Here is a 24,938-nt window from a genome sequence, read left to right as displayed (position 1 = left end):
AGTGGCACTATGCACTTTGCATACAGAATGAGAGGTGCTCTACCTTCTGCATAGGAACGCCTGGCATTGGAAGAAGCGTTGTAAACTACTAATTAATTATTGGATGGATGTCCTGGTATTAAGTATAAAAGATTAGAATGGAAATTGCATGCATCAGGAATTGTACGTAGAAATATGGCCGTACCATTCCACAAATATGCAAGCACTCAAGTAAAGTGATTGCACCAATAAATATTTTTTTTTTCTTCGATAGGAAATATTTCATTTGTGTAATTTATAGCAAAATGATTTGTTGACAAAGTTATTTAATAAAAAGGTACAAAAAAAAAGACAGATGTCCTGTATGGGGGGGAGGGGGGGGGCGCGGAATTTACTAAATTGGGAGTTCTGTTTTACATGGGATGTTGCTGCTATGGGCAACCAATCAGATACTATCTATTATCTTTTAAAATATATTAAATAAATAAGTAGATTCTGATTGGTTGCGCATAGCAACATCACATGTGAAGTAGAAGTCCCATCTTAGTCAATTCCCCCCTATGTGTTTGCAAACAGTATCTGCAACATTGGTGAATTATGAATTATTATATCCTAATAGTGGTGACCTGTGATCACTTTATTAGCAATAATCCATGTTTCCCTATCCCTCTGTGCCTTATTTTGGTGTAGTCCCTTAGAGAGCCTTTTCTATTACTTACCATAGACACGAGCACGAACCTCTGTATATCGCTCTGATGTGTTTACGATACTATACATTCACTATACAATGCTGGCATTCTGACTTCTGCTGGGAGACCGGCACCGGAATCAACTGGAATGCTGATGCCAAATCCTGACTGCTTGGATGCCGAAGGGTGAGTATCTGGGGCGGTTAGTGTTAAGCCAGGGATGAGGGTGGGGTATAGGTGTAGGTACTAGAGGGGACTTAGAATTAGGCTGTTGGAGGGGGTGTTATGGTTTGAGGAGGGAGGGTTAGGCTGCAGGACTAGGTTTAAGCAGGGTAGGGGGTTTAAGGTTAGGTATTAGCGGGGAGGGTTAGGCTGTGGTGGTGGTCGTGGTGGTGGGAGGGTGTCGGGTTAGGCTGCAGAAAGGGAGCGTTAGTTTTAGAGGTGCAGGAGGAAGGTAAGTATACTTACCTTCCCTGTGTCGGGATTCCCGCCTTCAGGATGCTGGCATTGGTATTCTGACCACTGATCATTCATATGTATCCCAACCCTTGTAGAGCCTCTTCTAGTCCATATCACAGACACAATTCTCCACCTCTGTACCTCACACTGGTCTAGATCCTTGTAGAGCCTTTTCTAGTCCATACGAGACACACAATTCTCCACCTCTGTACCTCACACTGGTCTAGATCCTTGTAGAGCCTTTTCTAGTCCATACGAGACACACAATTCTCCACCTCTGTACCTCACACTGGTCTAGATCTTTGTAGAGCCTCTTCTAGTCCATACCACAAACACAATTCTCCACCTCTGTACCTCACACTGGTCTAGAATCTTGTAGAGCGTTTTCTATCCCCTATCACAGACACGAGTCTCCACCTTTGTTCCTCACACTGGCAGAGTCGGTCTGGAGCATAAAGGGCATTTCATGGTACAGTTCTATGAGCCCATGTCTCAAGAGGGGTTGTGGCCAACTAATTAGAGAGTTCATGAAAAAGGGGGCATGGCCTCTCTGGGAGAGACATGGCCTTGGTGGGAGAGGGTGTAGCCTCATGACCTGACCCGATTTTTGTCACTCAGGGGGTCAAGGAGAAATGGGCAGCGCCACTGAGGGTGTATCCTGCTGTACCTACTACTACTACAGTGACAAGAGGCAGGTGCTGCATATAATGTTACAATGTAGCACGTGGCTCCTGCCACTAGACTGGAGCTGGCATCCTAGGTGGATTACACCCGGCTGTGGCACCACCTGTGGCACCAATGCATATGTATAAAGTAGAACCTGATTCTTTGGAAGTGGTGCCCACTGGCAGTTTCCCCATTACCCCAGTCCAACCCTGCACATTGGTGTAGACCTTTGTAGAGCCTCTTGTATTCCATACCACACACACACACACACACACACATGTCTCCCCCTGTATCTCACACTAATGCAGACCATTGTAGAGCCTTTTTCTATTCCATACTACACACACACACATCTCCACCTCTGTTTCTCAAACTGGTAAAGACCCTTGTAGAGCCTCTTCTATTCCATCACCACACACACACACACACACACACACACACACACACACACACACACACACACACACACACACACACACACACCTCAAGTATCCACATCTGTATCTCTCAATGGTGTAGACCCTTGTAGAGCCTCTTCTATTCCATATAATAAAAACACAAGTCTCCATTTCTATCTCACACTGATGTAGACCCTTTTAGAGAATCTTCTATTCCATACCACACACATACAAATACACACGTCTCCACCTCTGTATCTCACACTGGTAAAGACCCTTGTAGAGCCTCTTCTATACCATACCACACAAACACATGTCTCAACCTGTCTACCTCACACTGATCTAGATTCTTGTAATACCACACACACACGTCTCCACCTCTGTATCTCACACTGGTGTAGACCATTGTAGATCCTCTTCTATTCCATACCACACATTCTATTCCATTCCACACACACACACACACACACACACACAAACACACATCTCCACCTGTATTTCACACTGGTGTAGACCCTTGTAGAGCATATTCCATTCCATACCACACACGTCTCCACCTCTGTACCTCACACTGATCTAGATCCTTGTAATACCAAACACACACACCCACACGACTCCACCTCTGTATCTCACACTGGTGTAGACCACTGTAGAGCCTCTTCTATTCCATATCACACACAAACCACAAGTATTCACCTCTGTATCTCTCAATGGTGTAGACCCCTGTAGAGCCTCTTCTATTCCATACCACAAAAACAAGTCTCCACTTGTATCTCACACTGGTCTAGACCCTTTTATTGCCTCTTCTATTCCATACCACACACAAACAAACACACACGTCTCCACCTCTGTTTCTCAAACTGGTAAAGACCCTTGTAGAGCCTCTTCTATTCCATCACCACACACACACACACACACACACACACACACACACACACACACACACACACACACACACACCTCAAGTATCCACATCTGTATCTCTCAATGGTGTAGACCCTTGTAGAGCCTCTTCTATTCCATATAATAAAAACACAAGTCTCCATTTGTATCTCACACTGATGTAGACCCTTTTAGAGAATCTTCTATTCCATACCACACACATACAAATACACACGTCTCCACCTCTGTATCTCACACTGGTAAAGACCCTTGTAGAGCCTCTTCTATTCCATACCACACAAATACATACACAGGTCTTCACTCTATATCTCACGCTGGTGCAGATCCTTGTAGAGTCTCTTCTATTACATTACCACACACACACCTCAAGTATCCACATCTGTATCTCTCAATGGTGTAGACCCTTGTAGAGCCTCTTCTAGTCCAAATCATAAAAACACACGTCTCCACTTGTATCTCACACTGGTTTAAACCCCTTTAGAGACTCTTCTATTTAATAACACACACATACAAACACACACGTCTCCACCTCTGTATCTAACACTGGTGTAGACCCTTTCAGAGACTCTTCTATTTCATAACACACACATACAAATACACACACGTCTCCACCTCTGTATCTAACACTGGTGTAGACCCTTTCAGAGACTCTTCTATTTCATAACACACACATACAAACACACACACGTCTCCACCTCTGTATCTCACACGGGTGCCGGACGGGGTCCCGACAGGCATTTACCCGAGGTCGGGATCCCGACTGTCAAAACACCGACAGCCGGGTTCCCGACGGCCGTCGGCTATTTTACCACATGGGGGTCCAAGACCCCCATAGAGGGAAAATAGAATAGGTGGCTTGCGTAGTGAGCCACCGTGCCCGCAGAGTACCGAGCGCAGCGATCCCGCAAGGGGCTTTGTTGTGCTCGCCATGCTGTCTGGGTCCGGCCAGTCGGAATCCCAAGGTCAGGCTAATGACTGTCGCGATCCCGACTGTCGGACCCCTGTACCACACCCATCTCATACTGGTGTAGACCCTTTTAGAGACTCTTCTATTCCATAAAACACAAACACACTTCTTCACCTGTATCTCACGCTGGTGTAGAGCCTCTTCTATTCCATAAAACACAAACACACTTCTTCACCTGTATCTCACACTGGTGTAGAGCCTCTTCTATTCCATAAAACACAAACACACTTCTTCACCTGTATCTCACACTGGTGTAGAGCCTCTTCTATTCCATACCACACAAATACATACACACATCTCCAGAGCCGGCCCTAGTCTAAATGATGCCCTAGGCAATATTTTGGCTGGTGCCCCCTAGCACCGCCACTAGTTCCGCCTCTGAACCTGCTCCCCTTTCCCAGCACCATCAACCCTCATCATTTTGGTGCTCCTACCCGCAATATTTTAAATAGAAACCGTGCACACATTCGGTGCGCAGTCCAAGCAGGGGTGTGTTCTTGCTGGGAAGGGGCATGGCCACACAATAGTACCCCCAATTCAAATTATGCCGCACAGTAGTGCAACTTTATTCACATTATATCATGTAATGGTGTCCCTTATTCACGTTTCATCACACATTAGTACCACTTTACCTTAAATACATTACTCCTCACATTATTCACATTATACCCTTAGAAAACAATCCTGAGAAAATATTGTATTTTAAGCACCTCCATGGCCACACTGAAACCCAGAACAAAGCAGTGTGTGCTGGGAAGAGGAGAAGAGCTGCAGCTGCTGCTGTCATTTAAGGGGAGGGGGCCCGGGGCCCCCACTGGGCCCTTCCATCAGACTTTGCCCGGAGTAATTTGTACCCCCCTACCCCTTTCTCTCGGCACCCCTGATAATACCACATAGTAATGCCCCTTACACATGACACACATTATTAATGTCCTTATAAGCATAATGCCCCTTACACATTATGCCAACCTTTATTAATGCCCTCATACACATAATGACACACATAATGCCCCTTACACATATGTTGCACTTTATTAATGCCCTTATACACATAACACACATAATGCCCCTTACACATATGTTGCACATTATTAATGCAATTATACACATGACACACATAATGTCCATTACACATATGTTGCACATAATTAATGCCCTTATACACATGACACACATTATGCCTGTTACACATGTCGCACATTATTAATGCATTTATACATGACACATATAATGCCCCTTACACATATGCCGAACACTATTGCACAACCAACCCACCCCCAGACAGCACTCCCAGAGCCGCTAACAATGTGACCTCTGCCTCTGTTTGGATACAGATGTTACCTCATACATCTTGCCTCAATAGGCCATGCAGCTCCTGGCCAGTTCTGCTAATGTTGGGTGCCTTTTTTGCTGAAAATTCATCTTATTTGCATTGTTATGTGACCGGGACACACAAGGAGCTTCAGATGATTAAAATGATATGCGACATGCCTATATTCTGTGTGCGACTGTGGCTGTACCTGCATACGGAATGCTATGTTACAGTGATTTCCATGAATACACTATTTCATATGCAGATACAGCCTCACTCACACACAGAATATAGGCATGTTGCATATCATTTTAATCAGCAGAAGCTGCTGGTGCCCATAGGCTTTCCAAATGCCCTAGGCAATTGCCTAGTTTGCCTATGCCTAGGGCCGGCTCTGCACATCTCCACTTCTGTATCTCATGCTGGTGCAGATCCTTGTAGAGCCTCTTCTATTCCATTACCAACTCACTTTGCTTATTTTATCGGTCTATAGGAAAGCTAAACAGGCTACACAATCGTTCACCGGTGTTGAGACTAAAATCATCTTCATCATCATGTTTTTGGACCTGAATTTAAGCAACTGCAAATAATACATTTCCCTGTGATGGTTATCACCATAATGCTTATTGTTTATTTATAAAGCACCACAAAACTCTGCAGCTCCAGAGTTGCACATCATATAAAATGAATGTGCACATTAAAAGATATTCTTGTGCTTGCAGATAGGCTAATACAATAGGCCCTTATTCTGGTTCAAATGGACAAAACCATGTGCACTGCACATTGGGCAGATGTAACATGTGCAGAGAGAATTAGATTTGGGTGGGGTTTTAATTCAAAGTGAGATCTATATTGCAGTGTAAAAATAAAGCAGTCAGTATTTTCCCTGCACAGAAACAAAATAACTCACCCAAATCTAAATCTCTCTGCACAGGTTACATCTGCCCCCCCCCCCCCCCCCCCTGCAGTGCACATGGTTTTGTCCATTTGAGAAGGAATTTGCCTTTGCGAGTGAACCAGAATAAGGGCCCTAGTGCTCTTTTTCAGCAGGAAATCAGTTCCTGAACCTCTCATTAAATATGAGGTAACCAGGATCTGGGTTCCTGAACCTGTCCTGGTCTGAAATGTAATTTCTATAAAATATATTTTATTTATTTTAAGTTCCCTTTGAGTGCTTTGTTTTTTCAAAATAATACATACATAGATAGATATATATATATATATATTTTACATATATCTCTATCTATCTATTTGTAGCTCCACACCCTACACAGAGTTCCTGAACCTATGTTTCCAGTGTAATAGTACTGACTACACCCTTACTATACACTGGTTCCTTCCCACCCACCATCTCTTCATATACAGATGGAGCCCCTCCCATGCTTGCCTGCCAGAACGTCCCCGCTGATGAGTGCAGACAGAGAGGGACTCCATCAGACTCGACGGCTGGGTGGTGGGACCCTGCCCATGTCTGCTTCAGGGAGACGGGCAGGGTTAGTGGGGGCCGGGGGGCGCGTTGAGGACCGGCGATGGCGACGGGGGGGGGGGGGGGGGGGCGGTTTTGGATCTCTGTGCTCTGTGGCCACGACTCCCATAGAGGGAGAATAGAATAGTTGGCAAACACAGCGTGCCACCAGAGCCCGCAAGGGGCTCGAATGTGCTATGCCCCCCCTCCCCCGTTGGGCTCCTGACAGTCATGATTCTGATGTCAGAGAAATCACCTTCGGAACCCCCACTGTCAAAGGGTTATACCATACCCATGTGCCACAGAGAGATGTTCCAGGTTCTGGGGTATGCCTCACTCTGCAGCAGCCTACACAGATGTATAAATGATTGAGCTCTCCCTGAGAGTTATGTATTTCATCATTAAAGACTTTTACAACGTGTCGAGTAAGGCAATGTATATTTTTTTTAATTACACCTATGGTACTACCTGCTTCTTATCATGGCGGGTGGTAGGTGTGGGCATCATCCTCGTTCCCCAGACTGGGAGGGTGACATGTGGCTATGACATTATTCGCCAGCACTGTGCTGCAAGTGTAACACTAACTTGACAGACCAAAAGCCAGAATTGAAACATGTAAGGAATACCTTCTCTTGTATGCCAGTGGCCTGACCTACATTTGGGGTGCCCGGGGGCATTGCATTACTGGACGAGTGACATTATGTTCCTGATTCAGTAACATAATGGTCCCCCATAACTCATACCTCCTTAAAGAGGTTCCAAGAGGTGGGAGACGCCTGGCACACTATTGCTACGCCTGGCACACTATTTTATTCTAGTGGATGGTAGGGCATGAAATACCACCTGTCAGCACGTCGGCTCAAAAAACAGTGAAAAACCCCATGTCGACCTTTTGACTGTCGACCGAGACACTGTCGAACTAATGACCTGTCAAACTAATGACCTTTCAACCTAGAACCATGCCGACCTAGACCCATGTTGACATTTTTCCATGTCAACCTAATGGTGTCGACCTAATTACTGTCGACCATCATGCTGTAGACCAAATGACCGCATCCCTTCTTCCCTATCTCTACGGGTGTCATTTACCTTGTGACACCTGGCGCGGTCATCAAGGAACCCTAAGAGTCCCTTTGGGAAACATCATGAAAAGGGGAGCGTTTGTGAAAAGCCCCCCTTTTCCTTCACTCCAGGGGTCTGGTAGGATGTGGGGTTACTGCGGCTGCTGGCTACTATACTGTGACAGGAGATGTAAAGCCACAGTACAGCACCATTTGGCTGTCACCCATCCGTAGGTGACAACCGGGTGTGGCCCACCCCCCCCTTGTGATGCCCTACCCTTGCCTCTAGAGCCTAACTTAACCTCGCCCCCCCCCCCCCCCCCCCCCAGCATCTCATTATTTTTACTTTCTGTATATAGCTTCGGCTATATTGACACTATAGTTTCTTCACTGGTATGCTGCCCTGGGCTTTCCGGCTTATGCAGATTTTTTGTGGGTGCCGCACCCTTGATATAGCACTTGGGACCCCAATATACAGAAAAGCCTTGATGACGGCTTGGGGGACTTATTCATACATTTATGCAAATATATGTAACCAATATCTCTGATTTCTATTATCATGTAGTGTTCAAGACTGCTTACTAATGCCATTCAATGTGCTAATGGAAACAATGTACCCCCCCCCCCCTCCCCCACAGCCTAACCTGAGAGGTTGCCCTTTGACACTTTAACAATGTCAACGTCATAATTGTCAATGTCAACGTTTTCTAGAAAACTGCTCTTTTGTTCCGTTTAAACCTAACCAAAAGTATTTCCCAAACACGGTATAAAGATCTGACATTTCATATTTAACGAGAGATCTTCCATTTTAAGGATTATGTCTTCACGTATGAGCTGACAGAAGCGATTCTCCTCAGCCGCTTATATTGGGCAGCAATCAATGTCCTTCATTTCTGTTAGTAAAAGCTCTTAAGGAACCTTTTCCAGTGGTATTAATCTCGTATACAGAGCCCCCCGCTCCTGATCTACCTGGCAGTAGACTGCATTGCCAAAGGATTCTAATATGTTTAAGTCTCCTTTGAAGCGGCAGCGCTACATCCATCATTGTTTTTACTTCCTTTCTGATGCGGTATATTTTGCTATTTGTCTTTCCTGAAAATAGAACGGCAGTACCGCCGTCCATTCATCATCTCTTCAATGTGTCTTTCAGTCTGTTTTGTTTGCTGTCTTTTCAATCTTAACTTGTCTGAATTGTTATTCATTTTATCTGTTCTCATGTGCATCTCAGTTGTTGTTTTTATGACGATATATCATACCCCCTTCTATTTTGTATCTTTGTTTTCCGCTGTATAATCTTAGACTGCTATTTGCGGTGTTTTATCTGAGAAGGGCTGTAAACGAGCGGCGCCAAACTAATTTCATTTTTTTATTTTTATTTTTTTGGAGATTTCACGTTCGCATCAGAGAAACGGAGAAGGGTAATTCCGTAATTTTTCAACACGGTCTGCAGATTTATTTTATACTGCCTATCAGGAGGTGTACAGATAGGGTACAGTCGTCTGTTTTGTCGTGTTACGTACACTGTATTGTGTCATTCAGATATATACAGGATAGTTTATCACCTAGCGGCATCAACAAGTATTCCTATGGCTATAAATGCGCATGGAAATATGTTATGAGTTGGAAGAATATTTCTCATTTTTAAGGGCAGTGTTGTCCTTGTCAGACCCAGACGCTGTCTATTTTATCAGAGTATCTTGCCGGAAAAAATATTATCATTGGAAGAATATATAAATTGTTTTCCCTGAACTTTGCATTTCAGTCATCAATCAAAAATGTGTGTAGATGATCATGTACAGAACAACTGCTAAAGGTTCAAAGCTTCAGGGGGATGTCCAAAATCCTGCAGCCCCAAAGGCACTAGCAAGGGTATCATGATTAGGGTATCCACAGGCCAATGGATCAGGACCAGGACTGGTTCGGAATTGAGATGCTAAAGCTTAGGATGGCATCCAGAGCGGGGTGAAGGCAGCTGACGCGTTTCACTGTGTAGGTGCAGCGTTTTCAAAGGTCCTTTGGCCTGTGGATACCCTAATTAGGATTCCCTTGCTATTGCTGCAGGAGAGTTGATTTATCATCTACCTCCACACTGCACCGGCAGTTCTATTAGGAGACAGGTACCACTCCCCATCACCCACTGCACGCCTCCAGACAGAAATTTAAGAACTCACAAGCCTCAGGATTACATTTGGGGATCCCCCACCAGAATACTATAGGAACGGACATACGCTATATCTTCACCTGAACCTTGTCCAATGTGGGGGGTAAGGAATGGAAACTAGGTAATAAAAAGAAATAAAGTATCCTGCACCAGGGTCGTATTAAGAAAACATGGGGTCATGTGAAGCCTCATCGGGGTCCACTCCTCTCTAGCCGTTGGCATAAGTAAGTAGACTCTGGCAGGTCTACTGTGCCAGAGGCTACTGAACAAGCGCCGTGCTCCATGAAAATGGTGCAGCCGCCATTTTCCTGGCAATTTCTCCACTGTGCAGGCCCGATCTCAGGTAAAATGGCCCTGGCACCATTTTCCTGGTGATTTGTATAGCGCTATGGCTGCACGACTCTGGAAAGGACCGTATTGCAGAACATGGGTACAGGGACCCAGGAACCCATGTGCATCGCACACCCTCCACCCATTATATGTATACCACTGTCCTGTATAGTAAAAGGATGTTAGGACTCACTGAGGAAACCTCACATCAAGTAAGAAATTAACATTAGTTCTGTATTAAAGACATGGTTTGTGTTTGTGTATTCAATACACTGCCCAAAAGCACACTGGTCGGGAGCCATCATTCTTTATAAATGACTACTCAGTGGATCTCCGTCTCATTTGCATACTGCAATCACTGGCATTAGTCAGAACGAGCCAGGAAAAAAAGTGACAAACCATAATAAGAAGGGAAAAACAAATGAGAGGAGATAGCAGGGCTGGATGCCTTTACTTGTACTGTCCCTGGAGACCGAATTGGTGCAGGTCAGCAGAAACTCTCAGAAGCAGCAGAAGGACCACGCCAATAATAACAGGTAATCCCAATGCAGAGGCCCGGTAGCTACTCACCCAGGAAGCATCCGCTTTGTGGGCAGTACCCTTATGTAATCGGGTCCTAGAAATTGAAAACATTGTATAACAGAGGCTGGGTCTATCCGCTACTCGGGAGTCTATTTGTCGTGTCTTGATCCTAATCCCTAATCAATTGGTGGTTACTCTCACTGTATGGGGGTTATTCTGGTTGAGTCCACCAAACCCCAGCTTGCGAATGGTTGGCTGGCGACTCGCTCGCAGGGGCTTGCGGATGGATCTTACACAGTAACATCCATTCGCAGGGCAGGGGGAACCTCCCACATCGTTCGAGGGTCATCGACCATCGAAAGATGTGGAAGGTGCACGCATCTGTAAGGAAGCTCTGAGTGACCTTACATATGCGTGCATGCTGGGGAGGAAATGGGCGGGCAGCTGACAGCCGGTGATGTCAGCTGATCCGCCCACCACCACCACCACCCTCGCCATGGCTTCATTAGCATGAGAACGCCATTGAAACGCTGGGCGTTCCCATACGCTAATGGGGCTGCCCAGCGCCCCACTCCCCCCTCCGCCCCCCTGCCCGCTGAGTTGGGTGTGAATGTTTGCCGTGGGTGCACGCACCATGCACATGCGCAAAAATGGTCCGATGTGTGATGCACCGTAGGGGACACTTTAAGGCAGGCATGTCCAACGTTGGCCCTCCAGATGTTGTGAAACTACACATCCCAGCATGCTTTGCAATAGTTTTTGCATTCTCTAATAGCAAAACTGTGGCAAAGCATGCTGGGATGTGTAGTTTCACAACATCTGGAGGGCCAACGTTGGACATGCTTGCTTTAAGGGCTAATTTATCAGCAGCTGCAGTCTTTCACAAGCTATGGGCCACGCAGCACAGGTCAAGGCCACCCAGCGTGATAAGACCCAACCTGCACTGCAATCGTGGAAACCACTGGAATGTAAAGGCCAGCGCACCACCGCCATTTTTAGCTGCCAATTTATTGGAGTATAAAAATAAAGCAGCCAGTATTTACTATGCACAGAAACAATAAAACACCCAAATCTAACTCTCTCTGCACATGTTACATCATGGTTTTGTCCATTAGAGAGTGATTGTGCCGTTCAGGGTGAATCAGAACAACCCCAATGTCCCTCGCCACATATTTTAACTTTAATATGACATATTAACAAAAATTACTTAATTTAATATTTTATAAAAAATAATAAAAAATTCAAACAAGTTTGGGAACCTCTGGCTTATTCATTTATGTACTGTAAATTGGGAGCTGTAGATCCCTTGTGGCTCTATATAAATAAATAATAATAATAATATATTCTGTAATTTCTTAATAAGGTAAAGCAAGGCGCAAAGACTTTAAAAAGAAAAAAAAACAGCACTTCTATGCAGGAGACATTTCCCAGCTTGACGCTGTGACATCAGCTTCCCAATTTCCCTTACGGCACTAACAATGCTGGCTGTACGGCCTGCTGCTGCGTTTTCCCTTTAGCCGAGCATCAAGCTAATAGCTGCACAGCATGGTGCAGAGACGGCAGAGGAGAAGAGTCGCTGACATCAATACGTTCCCTACGGAAATCCTGGTGGGAAATGACTGCAGAGGGGTTAGTAGCACTCAGATTTGGCTTATCTCAGAATGGGGGCATTAGTGATCCCCCGTCTCCTCTGCCCTATCATCTGCCCTCTCTACAACTAACACTAACGTTTTCCATCTCTATTACGCAGTTCATGGAAATTAATCAAAAAGTGCTGTGATGGTGGGAGACAGTTCTAACTCTGTAACATTCCATTGCGACTGGATTTTACATAGGACATGTTACCCTTATAATGAAGCAGCAAAATAATAGATAAGAAATATTGCTGTGTTTGACTTGTGTGTTCGGGTTTGGAGGCTCCGTATGGTCTGTGATGCACCTACAGTTAATCCAGTGGAGGAACTTGTGAGTGGTTGGCCCAGGTGCAAAGATATAATCCCCCCCCCCCTCCACCACAACCCAAGTTCACAATATGCAATGGCAGTGGGTGACAGGGAGAGGCAAAGGGTGACAGGGAGAGGCATAGGGTGACAGGGAGAGGCAGAGGGTGACAAGGAGAGGCAGAAGGTGGCAAGGAGAGGCAGAAGGTGACAGGGAGAGGCAGATGGTGACAGGGAGAGGCAGAAGGTGACAGGGAGAGGCAGAGGGTGACAGGGAGAGGCAGAAGGGCACAGGGAGAGGCAGAGGGTGACAGGGAGAGGCAGAGGGTGACAGGGAGAGGCAGAAGGTGACAAGGAGAGGCAGAAGGTGGCAAGGAGAGGCAGAGGGTGACAGGAAGAGGCAGAGGGTGACAGGGAGAGGCAGAATGTGACAGGGAGAGGCAGTGGGTGACAGGGAGAGGCAGTGGGTGACATGGAGAGGCAGAGAGTGACAGGGAGAGGCAGAGGATGACAGGGAGAGGCAGAAGGTGACAGGAAGAGGCAGAGGATGACAGGGAGAGGCAGAAGGTGACAAGGAGAGGCAGAAGGTGGCAATAAGAGGCAGAAGGTGACAGGGAGAGGCAGAGAGTGACAGGGAGAGGCAGAAGGGGACAGGGAAAGGCAGAGAGTGACAGGGAGAGGCAGAGAGTGACAGGGAGAGGCAGAGGGTGACAGGCTGAAGGTGACAGGGAGAGGCAGAGGGTGACAGGGAGAGGCAGAGGGTGACAGGGAGAGGCAGAAGGTGACAATAAGAGGCAGAAGGTGACAGGGAGAGGCAGAGAGTGACAAGGAGAGGCAGAAGGTGGCAAGGAGAGGCAGAGGGTGACAGGAAGAGGCAGAGGGTGACAGGGAGAGGCAGAAGGGGACAGGGAGAGGCAGTGGGTGACAGGGAGAGGCAGAGAGTGACAGGGAGAGGCAGAGAGTGACAGGGAGAGGCAGAGAGTGACAGGGAGAGGCAGAAGGGGACAGGGAGATGCAGAGGATGACAGGGAGAGGCAGAGGATGACAGGGAGAGGCAGAAGGTGACAGGGAGAGGCAGAAGATGACAGGGAGAGGCAGAAGGTGGCAATAAGAGGCAGAAGGTGACAGGGAGAGGCAGAGAGTGACAGGGAGAGGCAGAAGGGGACAGGGAAAGGCAGAGAGTGACAGGGAGAGGCAGAGAGTGACAGGGAGAGGCAGAGGGTGACAGGCTGAAGGTGACAGGGAGAGGCAGAGGGTGACAGGAAGAGGCAGAGGGTGACAGGGAGAGGCAGAAGGGGACAGGGAGAGGCAGTGGGTGACAGGGAGAGGCAGAGAGTGACAGGGAGAGGCAGAGAGTGACAGGGAGAGGCAGAGAGTGACAGGGAGAGGCAGAAGGGGACAGGGAGATGCAGAGGATGACAGGGAGAGGCAGAAGGTGACAAGAAGAGGCAGAGGATGACAGGGAGAGGCAGAAGGTGACAGGGAGAGGCAGAAGATGACAGGGAGAGGCAGAAGGTGGCAATAAGAGGCAGAAGGTGACAGGGAGAGGCAGAGAGTGACAGGGAGAGGCAGAAGGGGACAGGGAAAGGCAGAGAGTGACAGGGAGAGGCAGAGAGTGACAGGGAGAGGCAGAGGGTGACAGGCTGAAGGTGACAGGGAGAGGCAGAGGGTGACAGGGAGAGGCAGAGGGTGACAGGGAGAGGCAGAAGGTGACAATAAGAGGCAGAAGGTGACAGGGAGAGGCAGAGGGTGACAGGGAGAGGCAGAGGGTGACAGGGAGAGGCAGAAGGTGACAATAAGAGGCAGAATGTGACAGGGAGAGGCAGAGAGTGACAAGGAGAGGCAGAAGGTGGCAAGGAGAGGCAGAGGGTGACAGGAAGAGGCAGAGGGTGACAGGGAGAGGCAGAAGGGGACAGGGAGAGGCAGTGGGTGACAGGGAGAGGCAGAGAGTGACAGGGAGAGGCAGAGAGTGACAGGGAGAGGCAGAAGGGGACAGGGAGATGCAGAGGATGACAGGGAGAGGCAGAAGGTGACAGGAAGAGGCAGAGGATGACAGGGAGAGGCAGAAGGTGACAGGGAGAGGCAGAAGGTGACAGGGAGAGGCAGAAGGTGACAGGGAGAGGCAGAAGGTGACAGGGAGAGGCAGGGAGAGGCAGAAGGGGACAGGGAGAGGCAGAGGGTGACAGGGAGAGGCAGAGAGTGACAGGGAGAGGCAGAAGGGGACAGGGAGAGGCAGAGGGTGACAAGGAGAGGCTGAAGGTGACAGGGAGAGGGAGAGGGTGACAGGGAGAGGCAGAGGGTGACAGGGAGAGGCAGAAGGGGACAGGGAGAGGCAGAGGGTGACGGGGAGAGGCAGAGGGTGAAAGGGAGAGGCAGAAGGTGACAAGGAGAGGCAGAAGGGGACAGGGAGAGGCAGAGTGTGACAGGGAGAGGCAGAGGGAGTCAAAGCCCTTTCATCAGTAAAAACAACCACTGTCACTAACAACAGTGGACATGAAGCAGGACATGAAGCAGGCATTCTCCTGGACTCTGTACTGGTAAATCAGTAGTGTCTAACAATATACCGAATAGGAAATAACCATAGCTTCATGGTGGACTATTATAGAGTCCACCATGTACATATATAGGGGAGGATACAGGGCTGCACACTAGTTGGCCACACTGCGTGTACAGAAATAAATGAACTGTGTAAATGCCCGTATACAGAATTACATGCATATATGGTCATACCCAGGGGCGAATTTAGGGGTCAGGCTGCCCCTAGGCACAACATTTTTGTGCCCCCCCCCCCCTCCCCCTATTTTAATGTAATCATATATGTATATACATTGTTATTTATATATTTCATAAAAATGTAACTGTAGCCCACCTTAATATTTTTTTTAAGCACTCTGGACTGCTCACTGTACGGAGGACCCGGAGGGAGGGAGGAACTTATTAGTACAGTGATTAGAACAGTGTCTCCGTCAGTCTCTCTCCGGCTCACACACTGTGACTGACTGAGCGCAGGGAGGATCTGCGCGCCGCTCCGCTCAGCTGCTGGATATACAGCAGCCAATAGACTGTGTGTGTGTAGAGTAGCCAATGGGCGGGAGCCAGCAGCAGTGAGCCTGAGCCATTTCCGGATGCGCAGGGGGACCGTCGGACCCATCCACTAAGCGGTGATGTAATGTGCATGGCAGAGTGGTTGGGCAGTGGCGGGTGACGAGCGGCGCTGCCGCTGTAATATGATAATTCATGTCTGCGGCGGCAGCACTCGTCACTTGCCGCTGCCCACCCGCTGTGCCATTTAACAGAATATCAGCCTGCCTGCCGCCCTTAATTGGTGCCGCCCTGAGGCCGGTGCCTCACAGGCCTAGGCACAAATCCGGCCCTGGTCATACCCCCCTATACAGTACTTCATCTTGGTACAGATGTTTCCTCATACACCTAGCCTCAAAATGCCAAGTGAATCGCACAAAAGAGCCACTTCGAGAGGAGCAGCGTACCGGCTTTTTCATTACATTGCAGGCAAACCGAAATGCCACTCACATTGCTAAGCTGGGGAGCAGCTGTCCGCTCTCTCCCTGCAAGTGTGTGCCATCACACCCGCACCCTGCCCACACCGAATAATGTGCCAGCACCCCCCTGCGTGGTGCGTTCTTCATGTTTGCACAAACCAAGTATTTTTTTTTTAAGTCTGACCCCCCCTCCTCTGTTGGCCACTCCCCACCCACTGGCCACGCCCCCTAATTTTACCAGGGCCAAGCAGAACTTTCGACGCCCCTGCTACCACCCAGTTATATTCATTCATCTGCAAGAATTATCCATTGCTCTGCCATGACTTACCTCATACAGAGGCATACAAATGTTGTCAATCCATTCCAGTTGCAATCTGGGAAGTTCATCTTTCCTGTTACGGTCAAAAATAGCCTGTTGGGTGAAACACATATATTTTAACTTATCTTATACTTTGATGGACAAGTCCTCTACAGTGAATTGGTGTTTGGCAGCATCTTCTAACACAGGACATATGAACTTTGCTTTATTACAGATCATAGTCTGTTGCTATTTACATTGCTTCAGGGTCTGATTGGTTAGTTCTAGCACTGCTCATCTCAACGTCGCTTATAATTGGACCAGTCCGACAAAAGGCAAATTCCATAGGTCAGTGGTTCTCAGACTCGGTCCTCAAGACACCACATAGGTCACATCTTCCAGGTCACCCGGCAGGGGCGTAGGTGTCTGCAACTGTCTCATTATAAAAATCCACAGACCTGGGAAACATGAATTGTGTGGGGTTCTAAGGACCGAACCTGTGCAATAGGCACAGACCTGACCTCCATCAGACAGAATTGTGTGGGGTCAGGAGGTCAGGTCTGTGCAATAGGCACAGACCTGACCTCCATCAGACAGATTCACACAAATAAAGAAAGTGTGGGAATAGGAACTACAGTATGGAAACAAGAAATCTGTATTGAGAAGGTAATTTGAGAAGCTCTATTCGGTGGAATACTATAGCAACAGTTTATTTTATATGTTCCCAATATAACATCATAAGCCAGCACCTCTGCGCACTCATCTTCCAACAACAGCACAGTTTGGAATATTTGACTTCAAACACCCAATGTTGCCAATGTTCTCTCTGACAGGAACAGGTAGTTGGGATTATGAAAAAGAGATAACAACCACAGTGTCTAATATAAAAAAAGGTTATGATTGCATACCTCCCAACTTAGTGGAGGACGGACGCTCGTGCGTGCCAAAGGCACGCCAGAAAAATTATGGGGGCGTGGCCTAGTGGGAAGGGGTGGGGCCTATGCTTATGAGGCCACGCTCCTTGTTTCGCTGCTGTAAGGGCAGGAATAGACACTGTGTGCATGTGCACAGCATCTATTCACGGGTGACAGTGGGGGGCTCCTAACTGCCCCCCTGCCGCGGGACACTGCCGGCCCCAGGCGTGACGTGGGAACGTCCCCAAAAAAACGTGACGTTCTCGCGGAAAGCGGGACAGTTGGGAGGTATGCGATTGTGTTTCTGTGTGGGTGGAGGCATATTACACAACACTTGCAGACTTCCCACCAGTAATTGCATTATGAGACATATTTAGCCACAGAGGGCCTGATTCTTTTTTTTTGCTTCAGTCTCTCACTGCACATTTTACATCTGCCCCACCTGCAACGCACATGGTTTTGTCCATTAGAGAGAGAATTTGCTTTTGCAAGTTAACCAGAATCATGACCTTTTTGTTATCTCTGTTGTATTAGATCTTCAATACGCTTGAGACAACACTTACTGATGGCGTTAGTTTGAGCTCCGATCGCTCTCGGTCACCTTGTTCAAAGAACTCGCTGGTCACTAATTCCGCCACCTGGAGATACAAAAAGACCAGTTTATGGTGTGACGTAATTCAGTATCGTCCCGAACACTTGCAGAACATTGATTTCTCAAGTAAAATGATTGACACATGCCTGTATGCAAGCCTTTCGCTCCCTCAGACATTGCCAGCTCCCGCTACCAATCAGTATGCTGTGTATGCTTCCGCATTACCCTCAGGATGTGATGGCCGGTAAGACATTTGACTGAATGAGTGGAAAGCCCTCAAATTTAAAAACTATGCAGGAACTGATTAATCAATGTCAGTATGTGACAGTGCCGGCGGTAGTGCCATAGTGCAGGGATATGAGATGTGGCCTATACCAAGAGATTACAGAAACGGTACCCAATCTGCTTTGCATTTCTTATTCTTTCTGTACAAAAATTCTGCTCAGAAAAAGCAAAGAACACTAGGAACAGTATGTATCAGATATGCTATAACATATACTGTATACAGGGAGGCAGCCAGAGGCATAACTCTGGGAGGCAATGGAGTCATCTGCTGCCGGGCTCCTGCTCCCAAGGGGGAACCTCTCCTCTCTTGCAGGTGTCACATCCTGTATTAGAACCCACAACCTGTTTAACTGGAGACAGACACCTTACTGATTGAGCTATTTGGGTGTGGTTACACGAGGCAATGTTCTGCACAGCCAGTGGAATCAACCAATGGAAAGGCACGAGGAAATGACTAATCTACTCTATTGTCGTCTTCCTTATAGGAGCAGTCTTTAAAAGTGTTTCAAGAGTATTCTGCCTATTAACTGTATTAACTGTTCAGTTTCCAAGCGTTCCTCATTCCCAACAACAGTTATCAACAATCCATTGGAAATGTCATTGGCTTTCAATATCAAGTGTTTGTACAGTACAATCTCTGTTATTCTGAATCTTGGTTGCAATTCTCACTATCTATTAACGTGGCACAGTGACTAGCATTGTTAGTTTACAGCACTGAGGTCAATTCCGACAAGGGTCCCATCTGTGTGAGTTTGTATGTACTCCTTGTTGATTACGTCATTTTGTGAATGTTTTGGTTTTTAATGTATCTATGTTATTTTGTTGTTCCTGCTTCCCACATTTATAAGTTTAATATCTCTTTAAAGTATTCTTGCTTAACTGTGCTTAATTAATTTATTCCTTTTGCCATGGTTTTACTTGTGTTGCACTTACTGGCGGGGTGAATGGGTTAAGTCACTTGAGTATGCCAGAGCAGAACCACAGTTTGGTTCTGTCAATCTCTGCCCAGTGGCTGACAATGTTTGATAGCGGCTTGTTGCAACCCCTTCGGATGTCACTGGAAGGAGGCCTGATTGAGCTGATCGCTATATGTACCTGTTTGTTCTTTTTAACCGGAATGGTAAATAAGGTAAGAACGGTCCCTTTTTAGACGTGAGGTCACACCCTGATGACAGTTATTAACAAGGCTGAAACTTTGGAGTCTGTCATTGTGTTGTACTTTCACTAATATTTCCAAGTCCTGGAGTAAAAATGGCATGGTGCCTATCTAAACTTGATCAATCCAAACATAGGTGGCCTATGTTTGGATTGATCAAGTTTAGATAGGCACCATGCCATTTTTACTGCAGTGCATATTAAGAGTGCCAGATCTATCTATATATAATGTGTCCACTAGGGTGGCCAATCCCGGGATCGGGATTGGCGGGATCCCGGGATTTGGCCCCTAAAGTGCTGGGATTTCAATCCCGGGATTGGAGTTTCCAATCCCGGGATTTTGGGATTAGACTGCGCATGCGCAGTCTAATGCCGGGCAGCGTCTGAGCTAGTGCTCAGACGCTACCCAGCTTCTCCCGTCCCGGGCAGTGCGGGTCTGCGCAGCGTGACGACATCAGAGGTCACTCTGCGCAGGCCACATAACAGCAGCCGCATCCTGCGTGCACCGTGGCCTCACTGACCTCCCGCCGCCTTCATAATACCGCCCACCCAGGCTGCCTGTCTGCCATTGCCTCTTCCCGGACCCCCATACCAGCGCCGGACGCCCGCCCACCCAGGCTGTATTTTACTACCTAAACCCCCAGCTCCATCGCCCACCCGCCCGGCCGCACCGCAACTGTAAGTAAATATGCGGGCGGCCGGGCCGGGTTTTTGCATAAAGGAAGCCAATCCCGGGATTGGGAATTTTTCAATCCCGAATTCCGGGATTGAAAAAATGCCCCGGGATTGGCTTCCCTAGTGTCCACAAACAAGACATATGGCTCCATTTGGCTAGCCGAGAACTCCCACCATATTCCCTGCATGTCCTGTCCAGTAGTGGGAGCTGTAGGAGGAGAACACATGCCTGGTTCCCATTGCGCATGCGTGTCAGAGATGGTACAGATCTTAGCAATGTCATCCAGTGACGTCACCCGCGGGCGCTCCTCATGCATCTCATTGGCTACATTGCCAAAATTGACCTTCATGTACCGCCAAAGGGGGAGGTCATTAACGATGTTCTGAAGGGTGCATCAGTAACCATACTGAGCTTACATACTAGACTTTATTTAGAAGATATTGCTCTGAAGGGCCCTTTTGAGCGATATATTTTGAAAACTTGGTCTTATACATAGATACACAGCTGTACAGATACGGAGCTATCATCATGTTACATCTGTTGCTCCACCACCATGTCCGGCAGAAAAAAATGGTTATTTTTTCAATGTTGGAGTTTTTACGTCCTTGTAACATTGTCCCATCAGCATTTCCCCCCACTGCCCAGCAATAAATCAACACTTGCCTGTCGTGAGATATCCCATGGTTTGGTGGCAGCTCCAAGGTCACACGCTGTCATTAGCATTGATCTGAAAAAAAAGGGGAAGATCAAAGCAAACGCGCTCCACACTGTCCTTTATCTGCTAATGTTTCATATATTTACATTTATATCTGTTAATGAAACAAGAGCTGCAGGGAGAAAGAGACAATAACTTTATTTACAGCACTAACGTGTTACAAAATACATTTTTGGAGTTCTGCTATGGTGTACAGTATTTCATTTATTGGAAGCATAATTAGGAAATAAAAGTCCACCCACTTTACTTTTTAAGGACGTAGCCACCAACGGGACGATTCCTCCTTATTAACACCTAATGTTCTACAAAGCACCGTGTTTGACCAGGGATTTGGAACACGGTTCCAAGTCGGGTCAGACCCAGGATGCGCCTAAATGGAATTTTCACCGGTCGGCATAGTTGACACTGTACAGCGGACTGGCGAAATGCAGGCCCCTGTGGTTGGCCCGGATTCTGTATGGAATCCCGGCTGACGGAATCCCGGCAGTCAAAATCTCGACGCCAGAATCCCGACCGCCGAAATCCCGACAAGGGTGGGACGTGGATCGCCCCCCCTCCTTGCGGGCTTGCTGCACTCGCCGCACTCATTTATTCTCCCTCTATGGGTGTCGTGGACACCCACAGAGGGAGAAAGTTTAGGCGGTCGGGATTCCGGCGTCGTGCTTTTGACCGCCGGGATTCCGACCACCGGGAAATTGACCGCATCCCGGTTGCCCCTGCACCTACACTGTGTGCTCATTTCACCCTCCATAGGATATAATCTCTCCCTTTTTTTTTTTTTTACAGAATTTGCTTTTGCGAGTGAACCAGAATCAGGCCCACAGACTGTATGCTCAGATGAGTAGGTGAGTTTAAAGAAAAGGAGATTCAAATATTTGTCATTCAAAATAAAGGTCCTTGTTAGGTCCCGTATGAACCATGACCGAGAACTGCACCAGTAGTGTGTAAAGAGGAAACTAGGAAATGTTTCCATTAATGATGTGGCCGGGTAAACTTTACTGAGTCCTGATTAATGGTGACCTCTTCAGCTGTACGTGACCTGCACTCTGTTGGTCCATCTGCCAAACTACAATGATCGTGTGCATCAGACTGTGTGGTGACCCATCTGCAGGCAAAAGCGTAACTCCCACAGTTACCACCATAGAGGCATGTAAGACAGATGCTTTTCACACACACAAGCACAGGAATTGGTGGCAGAAGTTAGAAGTGACCTTTAGTACATACTGTACTGGTTGCACATTCCATTTTAGGGTCTTTGTTGTGTCATAAACTCAACACATGATTATCTGGCCTAAAGGCAGCCATACACCCCCTTGGTTTTAAATAGTTTAAACAAATGATCATCATAAATAATATTTACACATACTGAGGCAGATGTATTAATCTTGGAGAAGAGATAAACTGGAGATAAAGTGAAAAGAGATAAGCACCAGCCAATCAGCTGTGTTTGAAAATGGCAGTTGGGAGTTGATTGGCTGGTGCTTTATCTCCTTCCACTTTATCTTCACTTTGGCCCTTATTCTGGTTGGTGCGGTAATGTCCGCGTGCGGTCGGTCCGCCGATGTTTTGTGTCTGCGCATGTGCAGAGGGGTCTCTGCGCATGTGCGAACGGGACGCACGTCCAAAATCCGCATGAAATGTGTACACTACGAACAGGGGGTGGAGAGGGGCGTGAAGGGCTGTTTGGGCTCATTACCATATGTTTACACCCCGCGTTTCATGGGCCTTCCCATGAAAACGCTGGGCGTACGTATGGTAATGCGGCCGTGACGCACGTGTAGGGGGCGGACATATGACATAGCCGGATGTCAGCTGCCTGCCCAGATCCCTGCTTTTGCACGGAAAAATGCCTGAGTGGTCTGAGGTTGCGGGAGCTGCCTGACCACTCGGTCCTGCATTCGAATGATGGGGGAGGTTCCCTGAGATGGAGGAGGTGTATATATGAGAAATCCACTCGTGCTCCGTGCGGTCAGCGGCTTACCGCATTCGGATGGAGTGAGCGATCCGTACGAAAGGCGGGGTTTAGGACGCACGGTCCTGGCCGCATATTCGGCTCCGTCCTAACCGACCAGAATAAGGCCCTTTATCTCTTCTCCAGGCTTAATACATCTGCCCCACTATTCTAAATACAATTAACTATATGGTTTCCAGTAATGATTATATTTAATTGTATTTATTTTAAATATATTTCTGCATTAAATTACATTGTTATAGACCTTTTTATGCTAGACGCAACTATTTTTATGACCTAAACACGTAGAATTTCCCATTTTAATAATATATATACACACACACACACACACACACACATACATACTGTATACACATGTACAATATTACTTCCCAGAAATTCAAACTACTGTATAAAGAGATTTTGTACAAAGCTTTTCAGAAACACCGCACAGTGAATATTGTATTACACCAAGATCAATCTTATTTTATTCTTACCTAAATATAACCCTGTGATTTTGAACATTCCAGTTGTAGTCTCCTTTACTGACCAGTTCAAAAAACTCATTTCTTCTCCTGGAAAACACAAAACATGGGCAGGTTAATGGGATCAGAGATGTAAAAATAGATTTTTTTATAGGATGTGATGTTATGAGATTTGTTTGCCACTTGTATCTGACAATGTTATCATGACAATTTATCAAGATGGATCAGATTTTGGCTTCAGTGTAACACACCACCCTCCCCGTGGAGATCTGGAGCCAGAAAATAAATTGCCATTCTACTTCACAAAATTGTACAAGTGAAGCGCTTATTAACTCATTAATAGCCTACGAGATGTAATACATTGGACGCCGCTGCAGAGAGACATAAAAATGCGATAATTAAAAGACAGTCGTGAACTTATAATTACCATTACCCATTAGGAAAAAGACGACATGAAAAACTTTTACCCTCGGGTCACTGGCAGCACTTCTGCCGGCCTAGCACACGCATAACTAGGGTACCCAGCAGAGAAGGGACCCAAGCAAATCAGATCCATTTTCTTTGGGTGCCCCTTCGCTCTGCTCTTTTTACAATTTATGTACCATTTATGTACACCACTTGGACACGGAAACCCAAAATGGAAACGGTTATACCTCTGGACGTTGAGCCCTTTCTACCCAGAAAAGGGCATGGAATACACTGGTGTATCAATAATGGATATTACTGTATTACATAAATTATGGGTTTGAGTTTTACTCCTCCAAAAGGGTTCCGGACTGCATCACATTAGTGGTAGTCTTCATTCTAGCACCCTGCTCCTTGAAAATTCCTCGCAGTTCCTCCTCCCTGCCTGGGGTGTCGCTGTCTGCTGTGGCGTTTCTACAACAGTCCGGTTGGTATCTCAACATTGAGATACAAAACAAGACTGTTCTTGACGAACCACAGCAGACAGCGACACCCCAGGCAGGAAGGCGTAACTACAAGGATTTTACAAGGAGCAGGTTGCTAGAATGAACACTAAGTGGTATTCCCTCATCAAAACATTCATGGTCACTGGGTTACTTGGGTAACATACAGGGTCTTCTTACCGTATAGCCACAATGGGCAGTTGCCCAGGGTCCCACAATTCTAGGGGCCTCCGAGCAGCGACGGGTGGCGGTCATACAACCAGAGTGGCCAGGCAGCATTTTCTACCTGCCTTCTAGCCTGCAGCCAGACAGGAAGTGGCTGTCAGCATGCTGATTGGTAGATGCCTGCAGCTATCCACAAGTCAGAGTACTGACAGCCATTGACCACATGGAAGCATCTGGAGAGACAGCACGGGACCACAGGAGGGGTAAGTTACAATGTTTTATAATTGGTTCCTGTGAATGGGTGTATAGGGGCCCCATTGCACTGCTTTGCCCAGGGCCTGCTACGCTGTTAAGACAGCCTTGGGGACATGTATATATATATATTATATTTAATTGCAAAATATTGTGGCAACAGCAGAGCCATTTGCAGGCATTAACTGAT

The 24,938-nt window shown here is 47.1% G+C and overlaps 1 protein-coding gene across 1 annotated transcript in view; it reads right to left on the bottom strand.

The window, feature by feature from the left end:
• The window catches only part of PDE11A (phosphodiesterase 11A), a 383,685-nt gene that overhangs the window by 18,581 nt on the left and 340,166 nt on the right, over positions 1 to 24,938 (bottom strand). The window contains exons 16-19 of the mRNA XM_083154719.1: positions 23,436 to 23,513; positions 20,936 to 20,999; positions 18,128 to 18,202; positions 16,681 to 16,764 (exon numbers count right to left, since the gene is read on the bottom strand). Of these exons, the coding sequence (XP_083010845.1) occupies positions 16,681 to 16,764; positions 18,128 to 18,202; positions 20,936 to 20,999; positions 23,436 to 23,513 (301 nt within the window). The remainder of the gene's footprint in view (positions 1 to 16,680; positions 16,765 to 18,127; positions 18,203 to 20,935; positions 21,000 to 23,435; positions 23,514 to 24,938) is intronic.

Source organism: Crinia signifera, chromosome 7 (assembly GCF_055691185.1).
Source record: "Crinia signifera chromosome 7, ASM5569118v1, whole genome shotgun sequence".
NCBI lineage: Eukaryota > Metazoa > Chordata > Amphibia > Anura > Myobatrachidae > Crinia > Crinia signifera.
Note: the sequence above shows the minus strand (reverse complement) of the source record. Positions and strands in the feature narration are given on the sequence as shown.